The following is a 14676-nucleotide window of genomic DNA, read 5'->3' as shown; positions in this document are numbered from 1 at the left end:
TGTCTCGTTATTTTCTGCAAGAGCTAATATTTCAGTGACATCCAACGACAAATAGCCGCCGCTGCACCCCGAACCGCCTGTCAAACGATATTCCGCCCCAGTGGAGGAAGCGTCCTGACCCACTTGGACACTGTTGTGTATATAACTGGGACCTTCGTCCTCTTGACTTGAGTAGTGACCAAGGCAAATAGACTCTCAATAATCCTCACATGCTTGACATCAATCCCTATATTTCAACACTGCCAACCATTGTTTAACGCGAGGGGACGAGATTGCAAAGTTGGTAGGATGAGAAACAACCAGCCAACCAGAGCTCTCAGCTACGCGCTGTGGATAGCAGGCTTGTCCAAACAGTGAGTCGGACCCGATGCTTTGCGGGGTTGCGATCCAGTATGAGCTGCATTGTGTGTACCGCAGTCAGAACCTGCGATTTTTGGCTGGGTATTGAAATGACCAGGTTTTCCCATATCACGCAGTCATGGTTGGTTAGTATTTATGCATGCATTAATTTGGGCAAATGGATGGTAGACAGCAGGCTCATAGGGTTCGTTGGCGAGTCTCAGCTGGTATTGAAAAAATGTCAGTACTAATGGGTGAATGGGAAATTAGACTCCTCAAGGTAGTAACATTGATGTAGGAGATGGAATGGATGCTTTCAGAGATAATTGTGTGGCATGCATGAAGGGATCTAGAGAGACTCTCGGGCAAGTGAACTGAGGGTTCTGGCATAAATATGATATGGTCCCCAAAAAAAAGGAGCAAAAAGTGCAGTTTGCCCGTGAAGTATTATACTGAACCCTTCCACCTTCTTTTTCTCCTTTTTCTTCCCCGGGGGTACCCTGGCAATTTCTAGACCACTAAGCGTAAGCAGGCTCCCATTGATTTGGCCGCCAGTCTTTGCGCCACTGCACTGCCACCTGTATGGTCCCACAACCACTGTAACCGCGCCCCTTTCCGCCCAATCTCACGTGCTGCGGTAAATTCCACACCAATCGGCATGCCCTGGGACACGACATGTTTTACCATTCAAAAACCCGAATTCTGCTGTCATGCTTCTCTACGTTGTTTTCTTCTCTGCTAAGTCCCATTTCATTCCTCTTCTCCTCCTCGTCCATCCTTTTCAAGCTTCCTAGCTCAGGTAAGCCACCGCTCACGGCCACAGTTTCCCTTTCTAGCGTCTAACTTTCGAAGTCCGAATTTTTATTTTTCAACATGCCCACTCCGTCGCAGACATCAGCAGTCGACTCGAAACCAGTAATAAATGATAATCCCGCCCTTCAGAGCCTTTACAAGTCGTTTGAGTCACGAATTGGCTATTGGCTTCTCTTGGGGAATACTCGCCACTTTGGTTACTGGGAGAAGGACACGTACTGGGTATTTCCCCTAAGTGGCCCTTTGCGGAGGATGGAGGAGAAGATGTACAGGCTCCTTGACGTTGCGCCGGGCTCGCAAGTCTTGGATGCCGGCTGTGGAGTTGGGCATGTTGCTCTCTACATGGCAAATCACGGCTTGCGTGTGACTGCCATCGATGTCCTGGATCACCATCTTGCCAAAGCGAAGCGTAATGTTGCTCGATCTGGCGATCTTGGTTCTCTCGTATCGGTCAACAAGATGGACTACCATCACCTTGAAACATTACAATCTGGGAGTTATGATGGAGTCTATACGATGGAAACTCTCGTCCATGCGACAGATCCACTAGAGGTTTTAAAGGGCTTCTACCGCATCCTCCGACCTGGAGGTCACATCGCTATGCATGAATACGACCATGACTATGAATCCGACGAAGCTATTGGGAAGACACTGGCCAAACTAATGAGGGAGGTCAGTGAGTATGGTGCCATGCCTACGTGGCAGCGCGCTAAGCGTGGGTACTACAAACAGCTGCTTGAAGAAGCTGGCTTTGTAGATGTTAAAGAGCATGACTACTCCGAAAATGTCCGTCCAATGCTGCGACTATTTTGGCTTTTGGCAGCTATTCCATACTATATCATCGTTTTCTTTCGTCTCGAAAAGTACTTTGTCAATGCAATTGGTGGTGCGCGTGGATATTATGCGCAAAAGTACTGGAGATATGTTGCCATCAGTGCTAAGAAACCCACGATTGGAGGGGACGACTCGACAAAGAGCTAATCAGAAGAAGACAAAGTTTGCAGATCTGTCAAATTGGTACGGCGGAAGTCTGCAAAAAAGGGCTTTGTGTAGGCCTGGAGCATATTGCCTGGGCCGCCGAGGATGCCCTCACGCTACCCAATCACTCGCTCCTCAACCTGGTTGAGATCGGTACAGACTATTATAATGTCTGCATCTGACACCATATTCCACCAAGTTTTTCTTATTGCTGGCTGTTTGCAAACCTCCGTTACTGTTCCTTTTTCTGAGCCGTGGCTTTATGTGCAAACCGCGTTTGAATGACGACGGCCTGTGGACGGTTCTCATCCTCACTTGTTCTAGTACATTCGGCAGGCTTTGTTGTGAATCTTATGGCATTTCTATAGTCCTTCCAAAACTCTTCAAAATCTTCTGCTTTGACCCAATTGTGTTTTCGGTCCCAGATTCCGGTTATCATAGTCAAATGCGGTTCTTCTAATCATTGGCGGGTACCCGGGGGCCTTTTGCACTACTCTAGGATATCAGCTCATGACAATATCGCGGCTGCCGCATGCCTCGGAGGCAAACCCTCCGACTCGTCGCAGAGGGTCTTCCTGACCTTTCAGGCCCTAGCAAAGACGCACCGAAAGACCGAAGTCCGCTGGATACCCGGATACACCAAGATTCCAGGAAATGAACAAGCCGACATTCTGGCGAAGACGGGATGCGCCCAACCCGAACCCGCAGACGCAGTCCCAACACTGGCCTTCCTGCAAGAGACCGCTAGACAGCAGTCCAGAATCGGGGGTGCAAGCCTGGTGGGATGCCTCTGCACCCGATAAGTATCAGAGTCTGACCGTCAAGTTCCTTTCTAGCTGTCCTCCGGAATTAGCTCTCCCACAAACAATGCTCCAACAGCTCCTAGCCACGAGGACTCATCACGGTGACTTTGCTGACTACCACGAAAGATTCCAGCACAACGACGTCTGTGTTACATGTTCTTGCGGTCGGCGCTTTGCGCCGACGCAGCTCTTCTATTACCGGAAGATTCAGCCGCTCTGTCAGATGAGACTCGCACCCTCACCGACCGTGGCGATCAACCAGGCAATAGGCAGAGATTTCGACAAAATTCGTCAAGTTGGTGAAGGCAAGCTCTTTCTTCGAGAAGATCTGCCCGCACCACTAGATGAAATCATCCATCACAGCACTGTCGTGCCCCCTCTCCTTTGTCTCTTTCTTCTCCGGCGGCAACAGGCGGAAGGTGGTCTCAGCACCTTCTGCCCGCGCACGCCTCTTCCGGCTGCCACCGCAGCCCGCACCACAGACCAATCTGGTCCAGTAGATAGCATCACCTGCACAACCCGCTGACGGGTAACAGAGTAGACTGTGAGCGCCTTTGAGCTAATGCCATGTTAGATAGTGTTTTGTTCACGTAGTTGCGTTTAGCAAATTTAGCACTAGCCTAGCACGTCCTGTGCCCCGCTATGCTTCAGTTGCTGGGAATAGGATGCTGAACACTTGGAGAAATTAGCCTTCAAGCAGAACTGCCAGTGGCATAATAGAGGCTGAGCAAATGTAAGGTTACCTGAATCGTTGGGCTCTAGGAGCTATAGCCATATGTATAGGAGTTCAGATAGGTTAGTGTAGCGGCCCTATAGGGAAAACCTTCCGGGCGTAATAAACTTAATAATAATAATAATAATAGGGGACCTGAGTGGCCCGACGCCACTGGACGGAAAATACACATAACATAACATAGGGTATCAGCTCATCGACAGCATGCCAACAACGGGACCTTCCTGCCGAAGTTGGACTACAGCGCATCAACAAAAGTTCAGGGTCTCCATAGATGAGCGACCGGCCCTCCCAGATGAGATTCTCATGACCGTAGCGGCACGGCTTAACACAAGGACGGAGACGTGCGATGCGCCGCCGTTGAAGCCTTACTTAATGGACTGCCAAAACATAGAACCTTCTATTGCTCCCTTCTCAATGGCTCTGGCGTCGCATATCTGTATAATGTTTTACTTAATCAAAGCTTCGAGGAACAGTTGGGTTGGTACAGTGAAGATGACAGCTCTTGCTTCAACATGCCAGAGGGTCATCAGAGAATTTATCAACGCGCCGACATCAAGTCCAAGATTAACAGGGCACTTTTCTTTTGCAGTCATAGACTCGTCAGATACTGCTGTGGAAGTTTGAGTCTGCTAAGGTAATCTCGTCTGGCTACAGGCTTGGACTCTGGATTTAGTTGCCATTTGGGTTGAGGCGAAGACGAATAAGCTAAAACTTGATACACGATTCAATTGAACAAGCTATAAAGCCATTTGAGAAACAGTGCGTATTCGGTGTTGAAGAAGACGTAAATACTACTGCGTTCGCTCGGTACGTATCTTGACATCAGAACGGGGAAGGCATCAGTCTATGACCGCTGAAGGCATCACGAGACTTTCCCATGAACTGGAATAGCATGATTTCTCAGATGCATCTTATGTGCGAGAGTCATGTTGCAGACTTGACACACCGGCCGTTCATTGTCTCCCAATTGCGACACATGTCTTCGACGAAAGTGTTTGCTCAAATCACCAGATGTGTGGAACTCCTGAATCTTGTCCTCCACACGAGGGTCATCTGGCCGCAATGAAAGCGCAGCGCCAACGCACAGAAAACATGTTCTTGGCCTCTGGTTGGGATACTCAATGAAAACAGACCTAGTATCTAGGAATAGAGGGCTATCTCACGAGGTTCATTACGCGAGCCCGTTGGCGGAGGCTGTAGATAACTACGGCGAATGGTCGCCCCTTTCTCGACGCAATATGCAGTTATGGCATCAATCGCATTATCATTCGAATGTCCTGCCCCTCAAGAATATCCCCGACCAGACTTTTAAGCGCTTCCATCAGCAACTTCTGAGCTGGCCGCTGAGGACGTATTGCATGATCCACTACTGGTTGCAAAGCCTTTACCTTGGAGTTGACGTTCGATATCGTCCACGGCTTGTTCGTCCGTCCAGTCGTCCCGGACTTTCTGTTTTAATTTTCTATTTAACTTCTGTTTTAATGATCGCAACGCGCGGTGGGTCTTCTTGTGCTGTTCGGACCCTGGGCGCAATTTTCGCAGTTGGATTGTGAGCCGTCTAACATGAGGATTTGACGTGACAGGTGCTGTTTGCTCGGCTGTAAGGCCTGTCGGCTGGCGTTTGCTCATAGAGTGACCAATGCTGCAAGCTTGGTCAATAAGTGCCTGCTGTGGTTTTTCTCGACGGACAATAGCTCGTGGGTCCGCACGGACAATGCGACCAAGGTAATATTTCTGAAAAGGGACGGAGTTGGCGTGGTCAAGAGACAAGTGGCGAGGCGCCTCGCTCATGTCGGCTGTTGCAACGACGTTAAAAAATTTCCTTATGTTGATTCTAAAATACTTACGACTTTGGTCAAACTCATTGGCTGCATTATAGCGCAGACTGAAACGTATTGTTTCATACTGAAGACCCATGATCTCACCCACTCTTTTGATCCAGCCCACAATCATGCCTTAGTGATGATCTTTGTTGTTGACATCTCGTACCCCGTCAATGTTTTAACAGCGAGACGGAATATGCACACATCCTTTAGGTCACTTCTTAGAGGCAAAGGTAGTTCACGCTCGCCTGCATATATGTCCAACTCATCCAGCTGCTTAGGAGAAGTGAGGTGTGATACGCGGAATGCTTTGCGTCGGAATAAAACGCCAAGTAGAGAGGCGTGTGGACTAAGGAGAAAGGAAGGATCAAAAATCATCTCCAGGATCGTAAACGTTTTACCAATAGCACATTAGCAGACATAAGCTTGGCAAGCAATGCGTAGACAGCAGGAACTATATACTTACGCATCCTTAACACCAAGGTATGACTTCGTGAACTCCAGTGTGAATCGAATCAAGATCTTGTGTGGTCCACCTTCTGGGTCTCTCGCCAACGCCACTCGAATATTCCCAAACCGAAGGCGAAGTATGGAGGTAGGGCGAGATCCTGCGGAAGCAAGTAAAAGGAGATAGAGCACTGCCAGAATTCAGTGACTTTTGGTAGTGTAGAGGTCCCCTGGAAGTCCTCGGTCACTCGTAGAGGCTAAGTAGACAAGACAACTCTCTGCCTTTATCATACATAATAACTTTGACTTGAAACTCCAAAGGGTCACTGTTATCGCCTCTCTTTGAATCTTGCATGACGTCAATCTTCTTGAGCCATATAGTCATATAGACGGAGATACAGGAGCTGGATTGACCGACGACGTAAAAATCCTTGCATCCCAAAAGCTGGAAGATGCACTGGCAATGACGGAGGGGGACCCGTGGCTCTACCGTGTCCCGTTGGTGCAGGTGTTGCTGACCAATTCGGTGCTCTTGCGGACTATACCTATCGAGCTTGTTAGCAGATTCAATTGCACGGTCCACCACTTGTCCGCCTACTTTGATGCCAAACTTGGCCGCATACCAAAAACGTGCCTATCATGCCAGGGGGGCGAGCAGAGTATTGTAGTAAGAGAATCAAGTAAAGTTCTGACAGTCGTCCACCATTGGTGAAGGGAAACTGTCAGGAACCATAAATTCTCAATTTGGTGTGTAATACCTAGGAATTAAAATACTACGTCACACCTTGCACTTTTGAGCAGTGGTGCAAGGCGTACAATCAGCCGAAGGCTGCAAATCTGCGGTACGGTAAGGCAGTCACCGAAAAAAATGAAGAACGATGGATCTATAAGCATACATTCACTGCGCCATTTACACCTCGATCAAGTGGAGTTACGTAGCCCCGTGGCCTTTCTTATACAGGTTCTGAGTGAGAACCTGCTAACTCCTAAGCCTTTGATCCCTCATTTTCATCTTGATACCCTCCCAAGGGGATGTGTATGTCAGATGATTGCAGTCGAATCAAGCATCAAGCAATGCAGCGGTTTCACAAGCGAGACGGCCACATAGCTCAAACCTGTCTGAAAGTCAAGGCAAGACAGATCTGTTACGATCTTGTCTCGGTGATGCTCTGGACTTATGAACTGTAATGGCATAGCATATGATCATGGGAAACTAAGGGTGTAGAGTGTGGCTCCAACGAGGAAGCCCCTGTCTACTGGCGGAATCGGGACGATCATCCTACAGTCGGCGGTGGTCAGGAATGCTGGTCCGGTATATTTGTCAAACTCCATCATGATTACATACGGTTGGTCTCGGATGGGGTCAGCCCCAGGTGTGTTGCCAGAGGTTGCACAGACGGGCACCAATGCATACAGGGACCTGTTTCGCAAGGTTGCCCGCCTTGTCGTCCTGGGCAGTAGCCGCGCCGGGGCCGACGTTCGTAGCGATGACCTGAATGACTGGTCGGCTGAGGCGGTCAAGGTGCTACAGGTTATATTCGTTCACCCGGTCTTTCGTGGCGTATACTGGTAAGGCGTCGGTAAACCCGGCGACCTCTTGATCATGTAGCTTTCCCGTCCGCAGTTGATCTTGGCTCGCATCTACGTTCGATGGCCAGCCTGAAGAAGCTACTGCCAACCACAGCACAAGGATAGATACCTTCTCCCGCAACCTCCGAGCCTTGACAGACGCCAAAATGACATATTTTGGGCGTCAGTGGGACAGTTTCCCCTGCACGGCGTCGTCAACGATGGTCGTGCTGGACAGCGGCCAGCTTGACCCCCGCCCCAGCCGTGGAAGGGTTATCTTGCAAGTTCTTCCCCCCCTTTGCGGTATCTAGTTGCCAAGTAAAGCATGACCCACACTACTTGTGCTGCGTCGGATAGTAGCTGGATCAGACAGTGGCACGATCGGATGGGTCGTTCGCTGCACCGCAGGTGAGGGAGCCAGTGTCCGGAAGAGCTGTGAGCCTTACTGGGTTGGCGGCTCTGGCGTGCCAAGTTCTACACGCGGCTGGCTTATCGAGGCTTCAAATAACGTACTCGCTGTATGACATTGCCGTACCCTCTCCGACCATGTAGGCTGGGTTCCGGATCTGTCCTTTGGAGGCGATAGACCAGCACCTTCTTCTGTTCTCTTGAGAGCAGGACTCTCGCTTGAGGAAGGGCCGACAGCGAGGTTCTTCAACGTCTAGATTGCGTCCCTAGATCTGGAACGCTTCGCTTAGTTGGCGCTGATTGTCTTGCGGCGTGGGGAGACAGAGCTGACATGAGAGTTGCGGGAGTTACGACAGTCCACGCAGTTTTTGGTGTTACCAGCAGATTTTCGTTTGCTTATGAAGTCGCCTGTCGGTTTCTCCTCGCCACAGCGGGCGCAGACAACAGAAGTCCAATTATCTTGAACCCGTGAAGCAGACCCCGTACTCATTATGTCATGAAGGACATGAAGCGGAGTTGTTTGAATGAAGTTCTGCAGCGAAGTAAACAATTCAGGGGCAGATGGCTAGGCCCCACTTTGTTGGGAGCTATCCAGTTGCGCCTCGCTTTGGCTTGGGCCACACAAAATCTGGGCCAATCAGATCTGGGAAAACTTTTGCGCATCCCTGTCCGCACCAAACCCTCATTATATTTGGGGAAAAACTTAAGAACTAATGTAATACAGCCTTCGGCTGAACAATCACGGGAGATTGTGCGGCTTACTCGAATGGGAGACTGGAAAACATGGTGTCGTAGTCAGCCATTGGCCAAGAACCCTTGCAGGTAATCGGGGGGTACGTCGCGGAAGGGAGTGGCTCTAGCGGACTACAGAACATGATCGCACCGGTGTCGGCGGCATCCGGTTTCCTTGGGACCCACGTAAAATACGGGGGCTAACCGTAATCCTGCCACACCAACTCTTGGTTGCCAGTCCTCCAAAAACGGACACCATATCCTCCATTTTCGGTGGCACACTCCTCCATATATGGAGGCATTGGAACCTCGGAGAAGAGCTTGACGGGATCCTAAGCTTTGCTAGCGGCTATGGTCGTATGTGCCAGATGGGGCACTTATCGTGGCTATAAATCATCTGGCTAGCTTAGTGGAAGGGCACTTTATGTTGACTGAGAAAATGGATTGGATAAATGCTGACTTTTCCCATCTTCAACCTTACAGTGGTACCAAGGATAAAGTGAAGTTGAAGGAATTCAGCTTCTCAAATGGCAATGTTGCGTCTTACATGGACGGGGGCGACGTTGCGCTCAATAGCTCGCTTGGCGCTTGGTATGAGCCGGCAAGTGATGAGCGCTTTGTTGTCTATCAAGAAGCAAAAAATGGGCGTCTGAAAGAGTTTAGTCTAATAGACCGGACAAGTAAGTTCTCGTGTTGGTCGATGCACATTCTCTACCTGGCTCCATGGTAACCGTTTTCCTGCCAGCCCACGACATTGTCAGCACGAGCGATGCAAAGGCCGGCACGCCCATTGCTGTGACGAACTACCAGGGCACAGCTTACTTGTATTACGCTGACAAGTTGGATAACGTGCGCCGAGTGACCAAGAGCAGCGGACAATGGGGCTCCTCCCAGATCGTACGAGACAGCCCGCCAGTTGGGGACAATCAGATAGCTGTTGTGACGGCTAATGGCTTCAACCACATATTCTATCTGGCACGCGACGATACAGTTGATTCTCGCGGGTTTTCACACATAATCGAGCGAATCTAGGGAGGCGAGGCGAGGCGGTCGGGTGGCGGTGTGGCTTGGTCCGGAGTCTGGCAAGCACGCACAGAACAGGAGCTCCAATAAAAATTCACTTGGTTCATGGAGCGGATGGACGAATGAATGATTCAATACTGTCCTTTGCAGCAAAGTGATGGTGTGCCACGGTCGGTGGCACCGATCATGGGCTGTTCGGAGTCTGTTCCCCTCCCCCGGGTTGTGGATGTTGTCAAGAGGGACGAAGAAACAGCATTGAAGCTGGAGAGATTGCAGGGCATGACGTGCTCTCATAGGTACCCCGTTTCTTTATGCAATGCTCGGTACGGAGTACAGTCGGTGAAACCCATTCCGTGTGACTGAAACCCCGCGAACGGGCACGTTGTGGCTTCCATGTTGCTAGACCGTGTTCCCTTCATCATGGCCGTGGTGAAGCGTCACATGGTGGCCGCGTCTTGAGCGACGCGCAGACGTTGGTGAAAAGTCCAAAGATGCCCGTTTAATATTGCTTGGATGAGATTTATCCATTTTTATCCACTTGGCGGTCGGGTCTGCCACACTTCTGGACATCGGGACATGTCGAATGGGAACAAGACCCGCCGCTCGTTCGCGTTTTGTTCCACACGGCCGGTTGGGAACGTTTAAAACGAGACAAGCGGCATGCATGACGGGACGAGGCGCGAAGTAAAAAAGAATGTGGCGGCGTCAAGTGGTGGTGTGTGCCGGGAGTTGGGACGAAGAGGGAGAAGGAGAGGAAGACTGCTTGGCCATGGCCGTGCTGTTCGTGTGCTGCATGTGTTCATGTGCTGTTCATGTCTGTCTGGTGCTGTTCTGCCCTGCTCTGCATCTTGCCGTCCTCGGTCGGCGCAGATAGCACCTTGGACGGTTCAATTGCTGTTGAATCTCGACTCTTGGGTCGATTAATCACCTTCATGTCCGTGGTTCAATGCCAACCTGTTGGAACCCCACCCTGCATATGTCTTGATGTCTAGTGCGAGTCCAGATTATCCACTCGCCCACTCTGGCGCCCAACCTTCACTCCACTCAAGCTCGTGACTCTAAATGTCCGAGATGCGTCCTGACATCCGCGTCCAACCTCTCATCCACTTGACCTAATATCACTGCATATCTTTGGCTGCCAGGAGCGCCTTGCCATATCTCCTATTTTTTTTTTGGCCCTATCAACGCTTAATTGTCCTGTGTTCCTCCCCTGCATTGCCGTGCTCATTTCCCCTCCATTCCTCCTCGGCAGTGGGCAAAACCCACTTGACGGACACTTCGACACGCAAAAATTATTCGAGACCGACTGTTTGACTTGGTATCACCAGCAGCTTCGTTCTGTCGGCGCAGCCCTCGCTCGCATCTGGCCTTTTTAACGTCCACCCGCGTCCAGACACTCCCAGCTGCGGGCCTGATCCCCTTTCGGCCCTGGACCATGGTGATCGCGACCGCATCATTTTGTCTGCCGTCGCCTTCATCTGACGACGCCCAGCCTCGGCGTCGCTGATGCGAGAGATCATGGCTTCTCGATCTCGAGCCGCGACCCCCGATCTGGGCGCCCGCCCGCGCGAGCGTTGTCGGGATGCATCTTCGACCCTTCACTGCTGCTGCGGGAGCGACGAGTGCCTGCTCTTGCGCCGCAACTGCTCAATCCTCGAATCCGTCGAAAAAGATGTCCACATCGCTGCTCAACTCGGCCAGGTACGTTGACGTTTGTACGTCTGGGGCTTGTGCTACCCTCGACCTTACTAGCTGCCTCTTGCCCCAGCTTTTTTTTTATTTGCTTTTCTTTCTTTTTTACCCGTCCCAAGACACGCGAGCTGCGCGCCTGACGGGGGGTGTGGAGGCCGGTCTCGTCTTGGCCGACTTGGAGCATTCCGATCGTCGTCTGCGTTCCATGATGAACCGCCTTCCCCCCTGTTTGACTTGGACAAGCAAGAAAACAACAACAACGCGCCTGGACACTTATAGCACTCTTTTGCAAACAATGGTTTCACCATCCTTTCATGTCCTTTCTTGTCTGCCTCACTAAATCTCGTGGGTGTTTTTTTTGTTTTCCGTTTGCCAGCATGGCTCTTTGTGTCTTGACAATTCCATGACTTCGTCACTGATATTTGCCCTGCAGGCTTTATTAGCACGGCATGAAGCCTACATGGCCGATGCCGAGCGAGAGCGAGTCGAACTTAATGCCCGTATAGAGAAATTGGAGATGGACAAGCGCGGGCTCGAAGCCGAAAATGAGAGCAAGATCAACCAAAACCGGGACTTGCTCGAACAACTAGAAGCCCTCAATAACACCCTGACCGATTCCGATATCAAGATCAAAAGTCTCGAGTCCAGTCTTCTATCCTCGCAACAAACCGTCCGTCTACTCGAATCTTCTGCCGGCCGCGCTGCCGACGTTGAGCGTCATCTCGCCTTCCTCGAGGACGAGCAAGAGAAACTGCTCAACGAACTCCGCAGCTCCAAGGAGGATGCTAGGTCCCACGCTCAGCGCTTCAAGGAAGCGCAACGCGGCATCCTAGATATGCAGGATCAGCTGGATCGTATCGAAGATGAGGCCCGTCAGGAGCGCGAACGTCATTCTGAAGTCATGGAGAGAATGGAGCGGCAGCGCGAAATCGAGAAACAGCTCGACACGGCTGCCGGGCGGCTTAAGGGTGCTGCTGCTTCCAAATCTCTACAGGAACATAAGAATGGCGGTAAGATTGTGGGCCACTTCGTCCGAGATCTGTTACAGGACAATGCCAACTTGCAGCTTGGAATGGCCGAGTTGCGGGAAATGCTCATCAACTCAAATGACGAGATCCAGTCGTTACGGGACCAGCTCGTTCACCATCAACCGATGCCCCCTGACTCCAGCAGAGCATCAACACTGAGGGCGGAGCTAGAGCCTTTACTTGAACCACCGCCTGCTTCCCAGGAACTGCACATCCATCACCACTACCACGTATCACCGAAGCACGAACCCCGGAAACCTAAAAAGAAGCGACAGGGACTTCTTCCCGGCATTTTCACACCCCCGGCTGCGTCGGCCCCATCATCACCGCGAAACTCGGGCAACTGGGGGGCCCTCACGTCGTCTCCGACGGCCCCTGCTCTGCTCTCCAGCGTTCCTGCGGGCGAGACAACACCTACCATGTCGAAACCTACTCGGGCCTGCGGTGGCCACTCTCGAGCCACGTCTGAATTCTCGTCATCACTGCCAAGCTCGCCACAAATACAGCAGAACCGAGTCTTTGACTCTACCTTCACCGATTCGGACCCACCCACATCTCCAACAACTAGTTTTGATCCCATGTCCCCGACCTGGCGCGCTGCCCATTCCAAGAGACCATCCGTCTCCTCAACGGTCAGCTTCCAGTCACTTGCAATGTCACTGATGGACTCTGTACCAGACACGCCACCCTGTGGCCCAGCAAATTATCCGCGCTACACCAAAGAGACTATCGAAGAAGAAGACGAGGAGGAGCCCAGTCTTCCCCCACTTAATATACCGACAAAGCCGCCATCGCTTACGTTGGAGACTGCAACGCCTACAGAGGGCTCATCCCTTGCCTCGGATACGGATCATCGTGCCGATGAGATGATGCCACGCCCTCGGTTGCATCGCGTGACATCACACGAGTCCATCATGTCCCTATCTGGCGGCCTTGACATTCATACGTTGAAATCGAGACCCAGCCAAATGACCCTGCGGCCCCTGGGTGGTGTTGAAGCCGTCGTCACGGGCGTTATTGCCCGACCTACTCTTTCAAAAACGCCATCGAAACGCAGTGACGCCACATTACGAGACCATTTTGCTGGATTTCAAACCCCAAGGGCGAACTCGAGTCCGAATGCTGCACGATTGTCTAGCAGTCCGGCTACACCACAAGGCAAGCTGGGCAAATGGGTAGGATGGCGTCCTTGGGGCGGTAGCAGTCCTAGTCCAGGCTCATCTCCTGTGTTGAAACCCGAAAACAAGGCTACAGAGAGGGACAAGGAATCACATCGATCCCCTGGGATCAACCAACCCGGCGCAATCCCTGGATTCCAGCAATATTGGGCTTTACAAAAGCGTAAAGGAGCTCCAGCGCAGGTCACGGCCGAGACTATTGATCGCGAATCCTTGACAGAAATCCTGCAGGAGTAGAGCTGCGCCCATTGCCACAGCACAGTATTGGCAACATATAAAGTATTGGCTAATACCCTCAACGTTTTGACTTTGCATCTGGGAGGTTGGGTTATACAAGGGAAGGGGACGAGGCAGTTTGCAGCATTTTTGAATGACACAGGCATGAGGGGGTACGTTTCATTTTATGGCGTTGGGAAGATTGTCATGTTAATATTTCGAGCGTACTGCATCTTTACTGGCGACGTAGATACCCTGGCCGAACCAAGGCTCGTTCTTTTGTTACATTTTACACCTTGAATACAACGAATACAGATGACCATTTATGAATTGTAGAATAACAATTGTGCATCCGCTTTGGAATGAGATGTATCCCTTTGAATTTGTTGTATAATCGCTGGGCATGCTTGATACAATGAGCGCCATGTACACCGTATTGTAAGGGGCTTCAGTTTCATGACGTCTCACTCGCGCCAGCTGATGCATATCAAAGCTAACCAAGGTGTGTGCTGTCACACAGTTTGCAAGGCAAGTAGACGCCTGTCTCATGGAAGCGGACATTTGCCTAGGAATGTATTCGCGTCAGTGGGGGGTTGTTTCCACGGTACATATGAGGGTAAGCGTGGCGAAACCCTGTGGTCTGGATGAGGGCGAGCGCCCCTACTGGCATGTACGATTTATCTGAGGGACCTTGGATATACGTATGCTGGTGTTGCTGGTTCGTCCTGCGTATTTATTCTCTACTTGTATCGAGGCAGGTCAAGTTGCTTCATTCCCCAAAGTGTCTTGGAGTTGTTGGGACGGAATGATTCAGGAAGACTTGACTGTAATGAAGATTGATGGGCGGGACCACAAACCACAACCGTGGAACAAACACGGGAGGCCAATTCG

The 14676-nt window shown here is 51.1% G+C and overlaps 5 protein-coding genes across 5 annotated transcripts; 4 read left to right on the top strand and 1 right to left on the bottom strand.

The window, feature by feature from the left end:
• Positions 1-1212: 1212 nt before the first annotated feature.
• Positions 1213-2133, top strand: G6M90_00g112800 (uncharacterized protein; the record flags this gene model as incomplete). Its single annotated transcript, XM_014684858.1, has 1 exon — positions 1213-2133. The coding sequence occupies one exon, from the start codon at positions 1213-1215 to the stop codon at positions 2131-2133; it is 921 nt and encodes a 306-aa protein (XP_014540344.1).
• Positions 2134-2784: 651 nt separating this feature from the next.
• G6M90_00g112790 (uncharacterized protein) lies at positions 2785-3459 on the top strand (the record flags this gene model as incomplete). Its single annotated transcript, XM_066131869.1, has 1 exon — positions 2785-3459. The coding sequence occupies one exon, from the start codon at positions 2785-2787 to the stop codon at positions 3457-3459; it is 675 nt and encodes a 224-aa protein (XP_065987789.1).
• Positions 3460-4977: 1518 nt separating this feature from the next.
• G6M90_00g112780 (uncharacterized protein) lies at positions 4978-5586 on the bottom strand (the record flags this gene model as incomplete). Its single annotated transcript, XM_066131868.1, has 2 exons — positions 4978-5465; positions 5517-5586. 2 exons carry the CDS (start codon positions 5584-5586, stop codon positions 4978-4980), a joined length of 558 nt encoding a protein of 185 aa, XP_065987970.1.
• Positions 5587-9087: 3501 nt separating this feature from the next.
• On the top strand, positions 9088-9680 carry G6M90_00g112770 (uncharacterized protein; the record flags this gene model as incomplete). The annotated part of the gene is made up of 2 exons (XM_066131867.1): positions 9088-9328; positions 9394-9680. 2 exons carry the CDS (start codon positions 9088-9090, stop codon positions 9678-9680), a joined length of 528 nt encoding a protein of 175 aa, XP_065987967.1.
• Positions 9681-11189: 1509 nt separating this feature from the next.
• Positions 11190-13806, top strand: G6M90_00g112760 (uncharacterized protein; the record flags this gene model as incomplete). The annotated part of the gene is made up of 2 exons (XM_014684857.1): positions 11190-11372; positions 11797-13806. The coding sequence occupies 2 exons, from the start codon at positions 11190-11192 to the stop codon at positions 13804-13806; spliced, it is 2193 nt and encodes a 730-aa protein (XP_014540343.1).
• Between the last annotated feature and the right edge of the window lie 870 nt (positions 13807-14676).

This window comes from Metarhizium brunneum, chromosome 7 (assembly GCF_013426205.1).
Source record: "Metarhizium brunneum chromosome 7, complete sequence".
Lineage (NCBI taxonomy): Eukaryota > Fungi > Ascomycota > Sordariomycetes > Hypocreales > Clavicipitaceae > Metarhizium > Metarhizium brunneum.
This window is presented reverse-complemented; position numbering and strand designations above follow the sequence as displayed.